Source organism: Xiphophorus maculatus, chromosome 10 (assembly GCF_002775205.1).
Source record: "Xiphophorus maculatus strain JP 163 A chromosome 10, X_maculatus-5.0-male, whole genome shotgun sequence".
Taxonomy (NCBI): domain Eukaryota; kingdom Metazoa; phylum Chordata; class Actinopteri; order Cyprinodontiformes; family Poeciliidae; genus Xiphophorus; species Xiphophorus maculatus.
In genome coordinates, this window is record NC_036452.1 from 2856102 (window position 1) to 2870146 (window position 14045).

General features: G+C 36.5%; 1 protein-coding gene across 1 annotated transcript in view; it reads right to left on the reverse strand.

Moving 5' to 3' along the window:
* LOC102233545 (ankyrin repeat and fibronectin type-III domain-containing protein 1-like) overlaps positions 1-14045 on the reverse strand; it is a 181790-nt gene that overhangs the window by 166553 nt on the left and 1192 nt on the right. Inside the window, exon 2 of the mRNA XM_023340388.1 lies at positions 9638-9724. Within this exon, the coding sequence (XP_023196156.1) occupies positions 9638-9654 (17 nt within the window). The 5' untranslated portion in view covers positions 9655-9724. The remainder of the gene's footprint in view (positions 1-9637; positions 9725-14045) is intronic.

Consider the following 14045-nt stretch of genomic DNA (forward strand, 5'->3'; position numbering starts at 1 on the left):
TAGTATTGTGATAAAGATTAAAGTGACAATAAGAAATATTTATTACTACTTTTTAGAGACTGAATGAAGCAGCATTCATAGCCACATAAACAAATACTGCTCTTGAAAAACGCTTCTTTAGGACTTCACAGTCAAACAATACAAATTACATATTTAATATGATATTAAGAGGACTTCAATCTGTAAAATAATTTTAAAAAACTGCAGCTTTAAAGCCACAACTGTTTAATATTTGGTTAGATTGAGAACAGTAACCAAAATCGTAAGAAAAGCCCAAGATGGGTCAGATGTTTGGACTTACAGAATGATAAAAACCTCTGATTACTCTTGTATAAAAGATGAAAAGAATAATTATTTTGAACAATTCATACAAACTCTGTTCAAGTTTGATATATTTGACATTTTTCCTTTCAGCTGAAATGCTGTGGATGTTTCCAAAGTGAGAATTCATTTTGCTTTCTGACTGAAAGTAAACACAAAAAACAGCAGTGGATGAATTATTCATCTGCCAAAACTATTTCAGCCACTCAGAGAGGAAAGCCATCAGTAGCTGGAGCTCAGCTCTTCCTCCTTGTGTTTCTAAATTCCCTTCAGAGGTTTGACGTTCGCTCCCTGGCGTATGTGTTCATTTTTATAACAGTTTCTTTCTCTTCCCTCCGAACCATCAGTCCTAGCAGCCTTCCTGACTTCTCTCGTCCTTTTCTCAGTTTTCTCTCTGCCGTTGTTTCAAACAGAGACCCTTATTTGTCAAAATTAAAGTTATAGACAAAATATCTGTAATCAAAACACTCTTCACAGGATGGATGTATTCACATGTCTGATTTCTGATTCATTTATTCTTTCTATTTTTGGTCATAATGCTTTAATTTAAACATTTCTGTTGCAACTTTGCTTCACTCACTATCCCACACTGCAAAAACAAAAAATCTTACCAAGTATTTTTGGTCTACTTTCTAGTGCAAATATCTTAGTACACTTGAAATAAGACAAAACTAACTTCAAAGTAGCTTTGTAGATAGTGAAGCTAGCGCTATAACGATACACTAATCTCACAATACAATACAATATGCGATATTCTGCTCACGATACGATATGTAGATATATCACAATATTCAGCAAACGGTACGGTTCAACATGATTCAATGCATTTTCATGATTTTCTGAAAGAGAGTGATTTTGGTGATATTTTGTAACTGTTCTATAGACTTGGATTGAATTCATTGAACTGATGTAATACTGTGTAATAAATGTTTTTGTTATATATTTGTTAGACATTTCCTTTGTTTAAATGTTAATTGTGTGGCTTTGTGTATTTGGTTATGCAGAAAATGAATCTTTTTGTCTTATTCATTTATATTAGATAATGTAGTTTATCTAGTTAAATTCATTATTTAATTGTAACTGGTTGTTTCACTACAAGTCATTTTTAATGTAATGGGGGTAAAAACTGTCATGTGTGACAACTGTCATTTAATTCATAACACAAAACTCAAAGTAGGATCTAACTTATCGATTCTCTCTGATGAAAAATCGATACTTTCTGAGGGAAAGAAATCTTGATACATATCGTAGAATCGACAAAATTACACAGCCCTAATAGAAGTTTGCTTTAAGTAAATAATTCTTTAATATTGGTGAGAAAGTTCTAGTTGTACTATTGCCGTTACCTAGCAACCCCAGCCAGGCCCAGCCCGTTACCTAGCAACCCAGTTCCAGTTCCACTGGCAGATTATTTCACTCATAGCAAAACGTTTTCCCGACGTTATAAGTTAATTTATCTGCCAATGGAACAAGGGCTTTTCCATCAATATTAAGAAATTATTTACTCAAAACAAGCCTCTATAGCTTGCTGAAAAATTACTCTTAAGTTAATTTGTCTTATTTCATGTGTACAAAGATATTTGTACTAGAAACTAGACCATAATTACTTGGTAAGATTTTGTGTTTTTGCAGTGAACTTTATGTACTTAAGCTGCGTAATATATATACTATTTCATCAGCAGCGTTGTTTCACGCTCTTTCACCGGACGGCAAACCGCCACGGTTCAAAAAGCTGAGACCCTGTGAACATAAAACTGAAAAATTGAAGAAGTGAGGAATGTAGCAGCTTTAAGAGTCTCTGATGTTACAGCACACTCCGCCTTCATCTATCCTGTCCTTTCAGTGTTCACTCAGAGACTGGGACTCAGAATATTCCCGAGCCTGCTGGGCAGTACAGTCGGACCACTCTCAGATCAATGGGCTGTGGTGGCGGCGGGGGGCGGCTTAGGCAAGGGGGGCGGCAACACAAATCATGACAGAGAAGTGGGGAATGAAGAAAATTCAGACGGAGAGGGATGGAGACAGGAGAGGGCGATCGATAGGCTGAACACTTCAGCACACACACACACACACACACAACCCACACCTTTCACACAACGTTAACTGCAATGAGGGATCCCAGAGCAGCAAATAGCAGCAGACACACACACACACACACACACACGCACGCACGCACACGCACACACACACACACACACACACACACGCACACACACCCACACACACACACACACACACACGACATGCTGCCTGAAAAAGGCCAGACATCAATCTTTACCTGCAGATTCATTCCTGCACAAATTATAATCCTGGTAAATTGTTTCACGAAGCGTAGTTCATTAAGTCACGTAGTTTATAAAGCAAATGCTAATAAAAGTTGCTCAGTTCTGGTAAAATATAACTCAGAAACACTGAATGAAAGCTATTTTTTAAATTATCACCAGGCACGACGGTGAGAACAGCTGGTTTCTGTGGCAGGCTTCACCCAGTTTATTTCATCAACAGGACATTTAATTCTTGCACAGCGAAAGGAAATTTGCTTTTGGTTGATTTTGAAATGGATTTAATAATCGTAGGGCAGCAAATCCTGCTTTTAGATTTTTTTTCATCTGATTGTTATTAATCTGATGGCAGATATGAGCAAGTTTTCAGTTAGTCATTTCTAACTAGAGTCACAACTACCAATCGTTTATTCAACCAATTAATCAATGGATCTGATAAAAACAAATTTGGCAAATTTTGAAGACTTCTCATTTAACCACTTAAGTCTTTTTTATACAATGTTAAATTTTATTTGATTGCTTAACATGCAATAACAAAGCAATCCATTATTGCACACTTGAACATTTGTAGATTAATTGATTAATTTATCATTAACCAATTAATAAAAGAAAAAAGAACAATAGTAAAGTAAAGATTGTGTGAATATGCTTTACTTTATTGCTGTTCTTCTATTTGTGTGTGTTTGTTCTATATTTATTTTGTTTATTATAACTTTGTTCATTCCTTTGTTACACCATCAGGTTTTCCCTCAATAGTATAAGCCTGGCAGACCGCCAGGCTTTACTTGTGCCCCAAGCATTGTTTATTTGTTTTAATTTTTTTAATTGCTGCCTTTTTAAAAACTTAATAGTTGGTGTTTAGGTATTAATCTTCCAGTCTTCCAATAACACATAATTATCAAGTGATATTTTCAAATTTTCTGTCAACTTTAAAAAATTTTTAACTCAAAGCACCGTGGACCGCTGGCTGAATCACTGTTCTAGCGCCCAGATCACCAGGCTTGGCAGGTTTTCTGGGGGAAACCCTGCACTGTGCTCAATAAAGTCAAACCAAACCAAAGAATTTGATAGCAAAAGTTGATTAATGGAAGATTTTGTTATTTTTACAGAATTTCACTGGATGGCGGTCACATAGAGTCTTAATACAATGCATTATTTTTTGGTTATACTGTGACATAATGCAGAAAAATTCAAAGGTTATGAACATTTTTGCATGGTAAAAGGTCAAAGTTATCTTTGCATACAAACATAACTGGCTGCTAAGCTAGTTTTATTTAGTCAATACCACCGTTTTTGTACGTTTTGTATTAAAGCCTGGTTTTATGAGGCGTCTTATGCAAGACTTATCTCCAAATTGTGACCTGTGTTGTTTTCCCCTAAAAACTACTGAATCCATCTTATTTTTCCAAGTCTCTCAGTTTGTCTGGTTTAAGTGAGTCACGCTCACTTTGTTTTGAACATCCTCAGCCTCCTCGCCCTGTTTGGATGGACACTGACCGCTGCGTCTGTTTGTGTCCACGTCCAGCTGACCCTCCGTGATTCATTATGCGGCAGTTTGGCGCTGAGTGTCGCTCCTCATTGTCTCCGTTATCTGAAAGGCGATTAGGCCGCCGCTGCTCAGCATTGTGTTTTTTTGTTGTTGTTGTTGAAGTGGAATTCATAATGTGACACGAGAGCTTCTCCAAATGTTGTCACAAAAACACAATCGGTATCACTTGGACCGGAAATACGGAACAAAACACGGACAAAACAGCTGATACATAGAATAAAAGACCAATAATATCAGTACAAAGAAAAAAATGCTGTGAAAACAAATTTTGAAACCAATACAATTTAATGAAGAGGTCAAGATCAAGAGGACATAGTTTGACAAGGACTTGAATTTATTAATTTTAAGTTGAGGGATTTGGAGCAGCAAGAAGGTTCTGGGTTCAAATCCAACCCGGGTGTCTTTCTGCATTAAAATCAATATGACCATTAAGTAGGCCTGCAACTAACAATTAACTTAGTTATTGATTAATCAGTTAACCAGTTATTCTAACGATTAATTGGTTTGAAAAAAAGATGTATTTTTTATGTAACACTGGAAATACTTAAAAAGATACAAAGAGACAAATAGTTTAATTCATTTTTTCCATTTGTGAACGCTTGATCATTTGTAGCAATGGACGTGTCAGCAGCTAAAAAAAATACTTCTAACTTCTGACTGTGTTGCTTGATCTTTCAGCAAATGAAACTTTTTTCAGTCTGTAAACTCCAGTTAATGATTAATCGATTACTAAATTAGTTGATGATTAATCAGTCACAGATTTACAGATAGTTTCTTTTTTCCCCCATCTTAAATGCAACATATACATATATATATATATATATATATATATATATATATATATATATATATATATATATATATATATATTATTATTTATTTTTTTGTACAGTTTTGGCCTAATTACTTCTCTAACTGTGTTGCTCTTTCAGCAAAAGTAACTTTTTTGAGTTTGTAAACTCCACTTAATGATTAACTGAATACTGAAATAATCAAATAATTTAGTAATCGATTAGTCACGATTAATCGATTCAGCCCTACTCAGCAGATTGTCACTCGATAACCAAAGAGAAAGTGAGTTAGTTGATGCCACCAGCTCCTTTCCGCTGCCTACATCCCCCAGAATGCTGTGAAATTAATGTAGTGAAATTATTGAATATTCTATCAGACGTATGTTCTATTGATACCGATCAAGTGTTTATTTCAATATATGTATTTATAGATTCAGTACAGATTCAGTTCGGATGTACAGGGTTGATTCCTCTAAGAAAGCGTCTTTCCTAGTTGTATTCAATATTCTGCATTAGCTTAGCACCAGAATAAATTCTTGATGCACTTATTAACATTAAAGGAGTTTCGTTGTGTTATTGTTTCAGTTTGGTATTTTTCTGCTCATTCGATGATTCTGTGGTATTTTTCATAAGCAGAATGTGCCGTTAGTCCTTGTAAACACAGAGAGGAGGCGTAGCAGTTTGCTGCCTCAAACAATCCGACTCACACAGGAAAGCAAGAGTACATAAAGACGCAGCAGAAGATGAAGCAACAATCTGTCTTCTGAATCCAGACGCATGCAGCAGATTTCCCGTCAGAACGGCTGCACAGCGATGAGATCAAGCCAAACCGGCACCTCAAGTACTCAGCTGTGACAAACATATAACAGATTAATATCACAGCAACAGCAAAAACAACTCCGCTGAGCTGACGTCAGAGACATTACCCAAACAAATCTCACATCTGCAATTTAAGAAAACAGCAGAAATGATTTTTCTTTTGTTTTTAGACATCTACTTTGTCACTGTCATCTAGAGAGTGGTGTTCGAAGCTTTTACCGCCCGATGTGGTGTAATAAACAAGCAGAGATTTGGAGCTAAACCACCGGTGAATCATATTTTAAAGTCATTTCCATCAAGGCCAAGTATAACAGCACAGGCTTGTTTGTGCAGCCCTGACAGCTCAGATCCAAATGACCAAGTTTGGCCAGTTATTTCTCCAACAGCGATGACAAATATTATTTACCCAGTTCATCACGTTGATGATTAAAACAGACAAATTGAATCCACCTCTCAAGATCCAGATTTCTGCCTTCTTCTCTAAGACAAACAGGAGCCATTCTACTGACATACTTTGCTTGGTGATAAACAGTTAAATTCAGTCCTATTTATTATCCTCATTACCCTAAAATCCCAAAATGACAAATTAGCCGCATCACCTTCAGCTGGTACCTTATCTTCTACACAGGAGATTTTGCGTTAGGGGTTAATTGTCACATGTTTGACAGCTTAGTTTTTCTAACATCTCTGTCTCTGATGCTTTCATTAAAATACTGACAGATTCTTCCACACCTGATGGAAATGTGGAAAAACCAAAAAACATTTATAGCAGTTGCATAATCTCACATTGAAAAATAAGCCTTTTTTCCAGATTGTGAACAACAGCAGTTCACAAATTCTCTCAAAATAAGTCAAATATAATTCACTAGTGATACACTGATCCGATATTAATATCTGTATCGCTCATCGGGTCTCAGTGTCACTGTTCTAGATCCATGAAGGCAGATCTATTCAGTCTAACTCTATGCTTTTTGCTCTTACTATTTATTTTTACAATACATCTAGAATTTCTAATTTAACTTTCTAAAGCATTTGAAAAAAAAAGTTTGCTGCAGATTATTTTTACATGTTTGAGTAAAGTATTAATTTTTTTGTTTTTTGTCAATTTCAGTTTATTATTTATTTTACATTGGCTCTTCTACTCATAATTGCACTGACTGAACATTGTTTTTACATATTTCACCATGTTTGTCAAGATATTGGTGTATTTAAGCTGGACTGGTAAAGAGTTGTCAAATAAATTAGTAATTTATTGCATTTATGTTTGTGTTAAAAAACAAAAATTATTTATGTCAATTCTGCTGTTTCTGTGTATCGAATCGCATCGACTCAAATATCGTTATCAGAAATGTTTTTTGAGGTAACTTAAATAAAAGTAGTTAAATATTCCAAGATATTAGTGTAAGTTTCAGTCCATGCCAGGGTGTGTTGATTAACTAATTTTATGGACGATAAATTGTCCCATAAGTTACTGGAAAAAATGATAATTTTTCTGTTTTGAAATATTTTCAAGAAATATAATGGTAAGATAATACAAGTACAACCTCTTTAAGATCGATGAACTTTAATTTTTAATAATTCGCTGGAGCACAGACTGCTACAGGAAATCCTTCCTCCTGCCCACAGCCATCACCATCTATAGCGACTTTTAGAAGAATCTTAAATGATTTGAGTTTTAATTTTCCTTTGGGATAAATAAATAATTTTTGAATTTGAATTGAACACTTAACACTGGAACTTTAAATATCAAAAATAAACAAACAAAACAACAAATAAACCAAATTGTCCTTCAAAAAAGAGACTATTTGACATCACTGCATGAGACTGAAGAAAGAAAGAAAAAAGAAAGAAAGAATGAAAGAAAGGAAGAATCATGCAATTGTGATTATGATTTTTGATTTTTATTAATAAAAATCTATAATAATTTATTGATTTTTATTGATCAATAAAAATCAATCGATAAAAGGCACAAACAGTCAAACAAAAAACTAACTGGATGAATTCAATTCCCAATAATAATGTTTATGTCGCCCCCTGTTGGCTGAATGTGTTAATCTAATTCTCCTGCACTAAAATAACCCGCCGCTGTCATTAAGTTCGGCTTTAACTGAATTGCGTCAGCAATAATTGGAATGAACCTAATTGGCGATTACTGTTCAGGTTTTATGAAGTTCATGTAAAAAAAAGAAATTCATTTGAATTTATTCTGACAAATACAAATAATTAGTGTAAGTGTGCCTGAGTGGGAGCATGTAGTTGCAAACAACACACACTCATAACTTTTATTGCGTTTGACTCTGGATTTAAACAGCTGCTGACGTTTCTACAGAAACGTTAGCAGAGTTTGTTGACCAACACAAGCGTGTCTACCTACACACAGGAATGCATTTCTAAAGCTCCTTTCCCTCTGCAGTGACTCATCAGTGAGTCACGGGTCCCAGAGGAGACCAAAGTTGCCCCCCTCTGGCACTCCGCAGTTTGGCACCGAGCGGCAACAGGTTCCTGACGTCACTTAATCATTAAGGGAAAGAAAGGAGCCAGAAGGGATGATTCACCGATCACTGGGGTGTCACAGTCAAACCGATATACGTGGGGAGAGGCAGGGGGACCGGCTGTGATGCGCCTCGGATGAATACTTTCACCTGACAGGTTTGGGGTGTAGCAGGTAGGAGGGAGAGCGTGTAAGCACGGATCTGTTTTTAGGCATAGTCACAGGTATGAATTATACATGCCGCTTCAACTCTGCTGAAAGACGCGAGTAATGAAATGCCAGGGAGCGTATGTGACTCACACACACACACACACACACACACACACTTTACTGTATGTGAACGCAGAACCGATGTACGGCTGAGTTACAGTCATCTGCAGAATGTGCTGAAAGGAGGGCAGAGAGGACTCCCACGGCTCTTATCGTTCTCTGCCCAGCTACTCGGCACGGACAGCGAGGGTTGGGCTACGACTGCAAAAGAAGTGTCTATGTGTTGGAAGAACAGCAACACAGGTAGGAAACCAAAACAGTGAAAGCAGAGAGAGAAAGAGGAAGGTGGGGTTCGGTAAATCCAGTTCCTGGAAACTTTCAGAAAATCTGTTCAGCTGTTTTAGCTGCATGCAGATAATTTTATGTCCTCACAGACAATGACACAGTGAAGCTGAAAGGCATTTGTAGCAAATACCCCCCCAAACGAAGGCGCGCACGTCTCCGAGTTGTGCATCAGATGAACAGAGGTTTATTAGAAATAAACCCTTAGTTTCATGGTAAAAGCTGTATGCACACACACAGAAAACCACAGTTTACGCTACAAAACCACACTCTTACAATCGTAATGTTCATAAATAAAAATAGCATTTACCACTAAAAATATCAACTATAGTTCAAAAACTATACTCTAGTGTTTGTATACAATAGAACAAATTCACAGTTTTAATCGATTAATATTAGAAACACACCGTATTGTTCGGACTATAAGCCATTCTAATTTTCATTTCCTTCCTGTTGAAAACTGGTATGATCCGTTTCAGGTGATGAATATTATTTTATTTTGAATGAATATGATGACCATAGTTAAAAACATAGGACATGGCATAAAGTTCATCCAAGTCATGAAAACTGATAACATTTCATAGCAAAAATTGGCATGAAAGGATCAAAAATGGAGGCCATCTTGAAATTAAAGTGGGAAATATGAAAAATGGCTTTTAAGCTTGTATCCACACTTGAAGGATTTTTTTTTACAGTAAAATGCTACACCTGATGTCCGTCCTAATGCCAGGCGTACAGCTGGAGCGTGGGCAACAACATTCCAGGAAGTGTCAGAATAGAGACAGGAAGTGCATTTAGGAAACACAAAGCTTGTTGATAAAGCAGCTCTTACTCTATGAGTTGGTCCATCCCTTCACCCTGGGGCTCCGCTGGCTCCCCAGGTCTGAGTGGGTGATCTTTCTATCGCTTTCTTCTCTCCCTGCAAACAAACAGACTTGTCATGAAATACTTTGACCTCGTCAATCTAGGAAAACAGAAGGAACTTATGAAGGAAGAAAAATATTGTTTAATCATCAGTAGAATCATGTTTCATTTTGAAATTGACACTTTCTTTAATCTTTGTGGAAACAGAGACAGCGTAGGATTGTTCACACCGCTGTCTTCCGTCTGAACTCTGTCAGCTGCTCTCTGAAGGCCCCTCTGATCCCCAGGTGTTGAGTTTCAAAGATGTTCTCACATTCTGTGATTTATGATTGGAGCAGAGCGAGACTTGGCTTCACAGCAAAAAACACACAATCTTACCAAGTATTTTTGGTCTAATTTCTAGTGCCAATATCTTAGGACACTTAAAAAAGACAAACTAACTTAAAAGTAACTTTTCAGCGAGATATAGAGGCTTGTTATAATATATAATAATTCCTTACTATTGATTTCAAAAAAGTACCAGCTTCATTGGGGGATAAATTAATTAATAACATGGGAAGAATGTCTTGTTATAAGTGAAATAATCTGTCAATGGAACTACAACTGGGTTGCTAGGTAACAGCTGGGCTTGGCTGGGGTTGCTAGGTAACAGCGCCCATGTTATATGTTAAGTTATCTGCAGTGGAACAAGTACTTTTTCTTCAATATGAAGCAGTTATTCACCTAAAATAAGTCTCTATATCTTGCTAAGAAGTTACTTTTATGTTACATTGTCTTATTTCAAGTGTACTAAGATATTTGTATTCAAAACAATCTTACCAATTACTTGGTAATATTGTCTGTTTTTGCAGTGTTCTCTGCTGTTATTTCGTCCCATTTTTATCCAATTCCTTCACCTAAACGTGAAATAATTGGAAAAGTACTGGTAGACAAGCTATATAGATATATCTTCAACCCAATCAACCATTCAGAAAGATTTCTTAATCAGCCTTTTTATGGTGACCCACTTTTCACCTGAGGCAAAAATAAACAGGGATCAAAATCCCAAAATCTATGCTAATGTGAGGTAACTCTGCAGAGCTGCAGCACCTGGATAAACTCTGTTTGGGATGTTAATAACTCTCTATTCCTCGAGCCAGCATGGTAATTAGGCTGAACATCTGGCGAGAAGGAAAACCCACCGTTCACATGAATTCGACTCAACTCCCTTGATACAGTGTGTTGATGTGTCTTTTGGAAGGTGAGCCTCAGGTAAACTGAGGACGTGTGTATCTCCATATGCCAGGACCTGCTCCTGTCAAAGGAGGTGAGTAGTCGTCCAGGAGAAGCGATGGCAGCGGATGCTAAGCATTCAGCTGCAAGGTCAATAAATGCAAATGAACCTGCCTGACATGCTCCTGCAGTTACCTAACATTAATCCTGACTGATTTTATAAATGAAGTGTCTATATGGTGCGACCTGTGTTAACCTTTTTCGGTTTTAATCTCAGGACTGCTGCAGAAAACATAAAGGTCAATATTTAGAGTTTATTGATGTCTTTAAAAGGTAAATCAAGTTTTCAAAGCGGCATTGAAACAACCAAAGTGTTTTTGTATGTATTTATTTTAAAAACATATATACTTAAATATACCTTAAAGTAAAGCTAACCAATGTGAAGCTAAGCTAAATGAATCCAAGATAAGTTCTAATTGCACTCAGTTCAAATTGCTAAATTTCTATAACTTTAAAATGTCATTAAACCCACAGCTACAGTAAACTTACAGTGGATTCAGTAAATTAGAATATGCTCTATCGGATTAAAAGTACCTTTTCAAAATAAAAGCCTTTAAGCATGTATTAAGCATAATTTAAATTAAGCCCACATTTTTGCATTAGGATGTTTTTTGTGTAAATTCTGGCTCTTAAAATATCAGAATTGACAGAAGTGAAGGTTTAAAACATGAGTCTACTCATGAATTGGGTTATTGTGATAAAGTAAATTTCCAATAACATTCTAATTTATTCAATATGTCTGTATATTGTTTATTTTTTTTATCTATATTCTAAAGAAACGTTTAGCCCTCCACTGTATGATCAGCATTTTTAAATCCTTTTTTTAGATCTACCTTCAGCATATAGCAGCTGCTGCATTATGCAGTGAAACTGCTTTTAGATCATTATAATGTATAATCAGAACAACAACAAAAAAAACTTTTTCCACTCAACACCTGGCTGAAGCTCTGCTCCTAAACCCAAACATCATTTTAATGTGCTCCATAAAAATGATCCAAAACAGACAAAAACACATTCCTCTTGTTTTAATTTGTGTTATTTTTTTTTTTACATATCTGCATCGTTGCCACATTTTTTCCGAACCCGATTCATCCACATCCTCTGCTTCCCCTCCACCTAGCCATGCATAATAATCTGCACCGTAACCTGGAGCGGTGGCCCGCCGCTGCCTGCCTGCCTGTCCCATCAAACATGCATAAGAAACAGATGTATCTTTGATGTACGTTTGTTCATGTCGTCCCTCGTACATGAGAGAGTGAATGAGTGTATAAGCGTGTGTGTATTTTATGTGTCTTATGCAGAGTGCTTCCAGCCCCTGCGGGTGCAAGCCAGGCCGGGGAGATGCAGCTGCATGCCCCGACACACAGGCGGAGGGGGTGGGCAGCCATAGATCCTGGAAAAGACAAATAATCCACACAGCGCCTGAACTATGCTGCTATACATTATGTTTCACCCAACCACTGCTTTAAACATTAAGGATAGCATCATGTATGCAAACTGTAGCTTGTTTCATTCAGATGTTTTTCTGCAAGACGTTTACAGACAGAAATGTCTCCAACAATATTCAGCCAAAAACAATTCCTTGGAAAATAAAGTAGATTTTGATTTTGACCCTTCAGGGACACATAGTGACGATTACAAATTATAAATGATTCTTTCACAGCTAGAAAACGTTGTCCAGGCCACATAAAAATAGTTACAAAGTCGGCCTTCTATCATCTGAAGAACATTTCCAGGATTAGAGGACTAATGTCTCAGCAAGATCTAGAGAAACTCCTTCATGTGTTTTCTTCAGTCACATCGATTACTGCAACAGTGTCTCACAGGTCTGCCCAGACATATCAATCAGATCCAGAACGCTGCTGCTGGCGTTCTGACTAAAACCAGGAAGACAGAGAACATCGCCCCAGAAAAAACTTTCAAATACTATTAGTTCATAAATCATTAAACAGTTTAGCACCACAGCACATTAAAGATCTGCTGCTGTTGTACCAACCTTCCAGACCTCTCAGGTTTTCTGGTTCTGGTCCTGCTCTGCATCCAGAACCAGAACCAGAACATGGAGAAGCAGCATTCAGCTTCTACGCAGCACAAATTTGGAACAAACTTCCAGAAAACTGCAAAACTGCTGAAACACTGAGTTCCTGGGCTAAACCCCCACCTGTTTATAGTTGCCTTTAGTTAATAACAACTGGAGCATTAGAAAGAGAAGTCTGTTTTTTAAAATCTGTTTTTGGTTTCCTGTTCTTTGCCACAGCAATGTAACGTTTTAACTTTTTTGTTGTTTTATTTTCCTTCTAATCATTGAAGTGTTGAAAATGTGCTATAAAAATAAAATCTCCTTGTCTGTTATTAATGTTCTCCTTGTTCAAGCTATTGGGGTAGGTTGACGGCCAACTCTTGATTTGTTTGGAGTTGTTGCTCTCAGATGATAGATTGAATGGAGCTCTGGGAGAAACTGAATAAATTCACAGCCGTCTGCATGATCCAGATCATTGTTTATGTTGTTGTCTTTTCCAAATTAATTGCACAACTAAATGAAAAGTGCATTCCTCCATAAATTACCGTAACTGATCACTTTTACTGTTTTCTTCCCTCATGTTTTGGTACACAGGAACACCACACTAATACTAAAAACATATCTTCATACTTTCATTTTCTTGTAATATTTATTAGAAAGAGTTCAGTATTGAAAATGTCATTGAGAGTTGTCTTAGTGTTAGTATCGTTAGAAAGTTTTGTGTTGTGATAACAAAGATTAAACATAGACAAAAAAGAAAACTAAAACTGACACCTTTTAGCTTTTCACTTTATAAAAACATTTAAATGTGTATGTATCCTTTCCCTTCCGCTTCATAATCAATCTGAATAATGAATCAAATCTAAACAGAAACTTAGAAAAGTTTGCGGAAAACTTCACAGGCGCTCCAAAATATTTCATTCTAATAAAAAAAAAAAAAAACATTAAGCTTCAAATTTCTCCTTTAAGTAAATATAAACTTCAACACACCAGTTTCTACTTTTAAGTACTACTGGTTTGGGCTGCAGGAATGATAATAATGGACAGTGTTGCTTGAATTACATGCAAGCGCTGCACTCAGTAG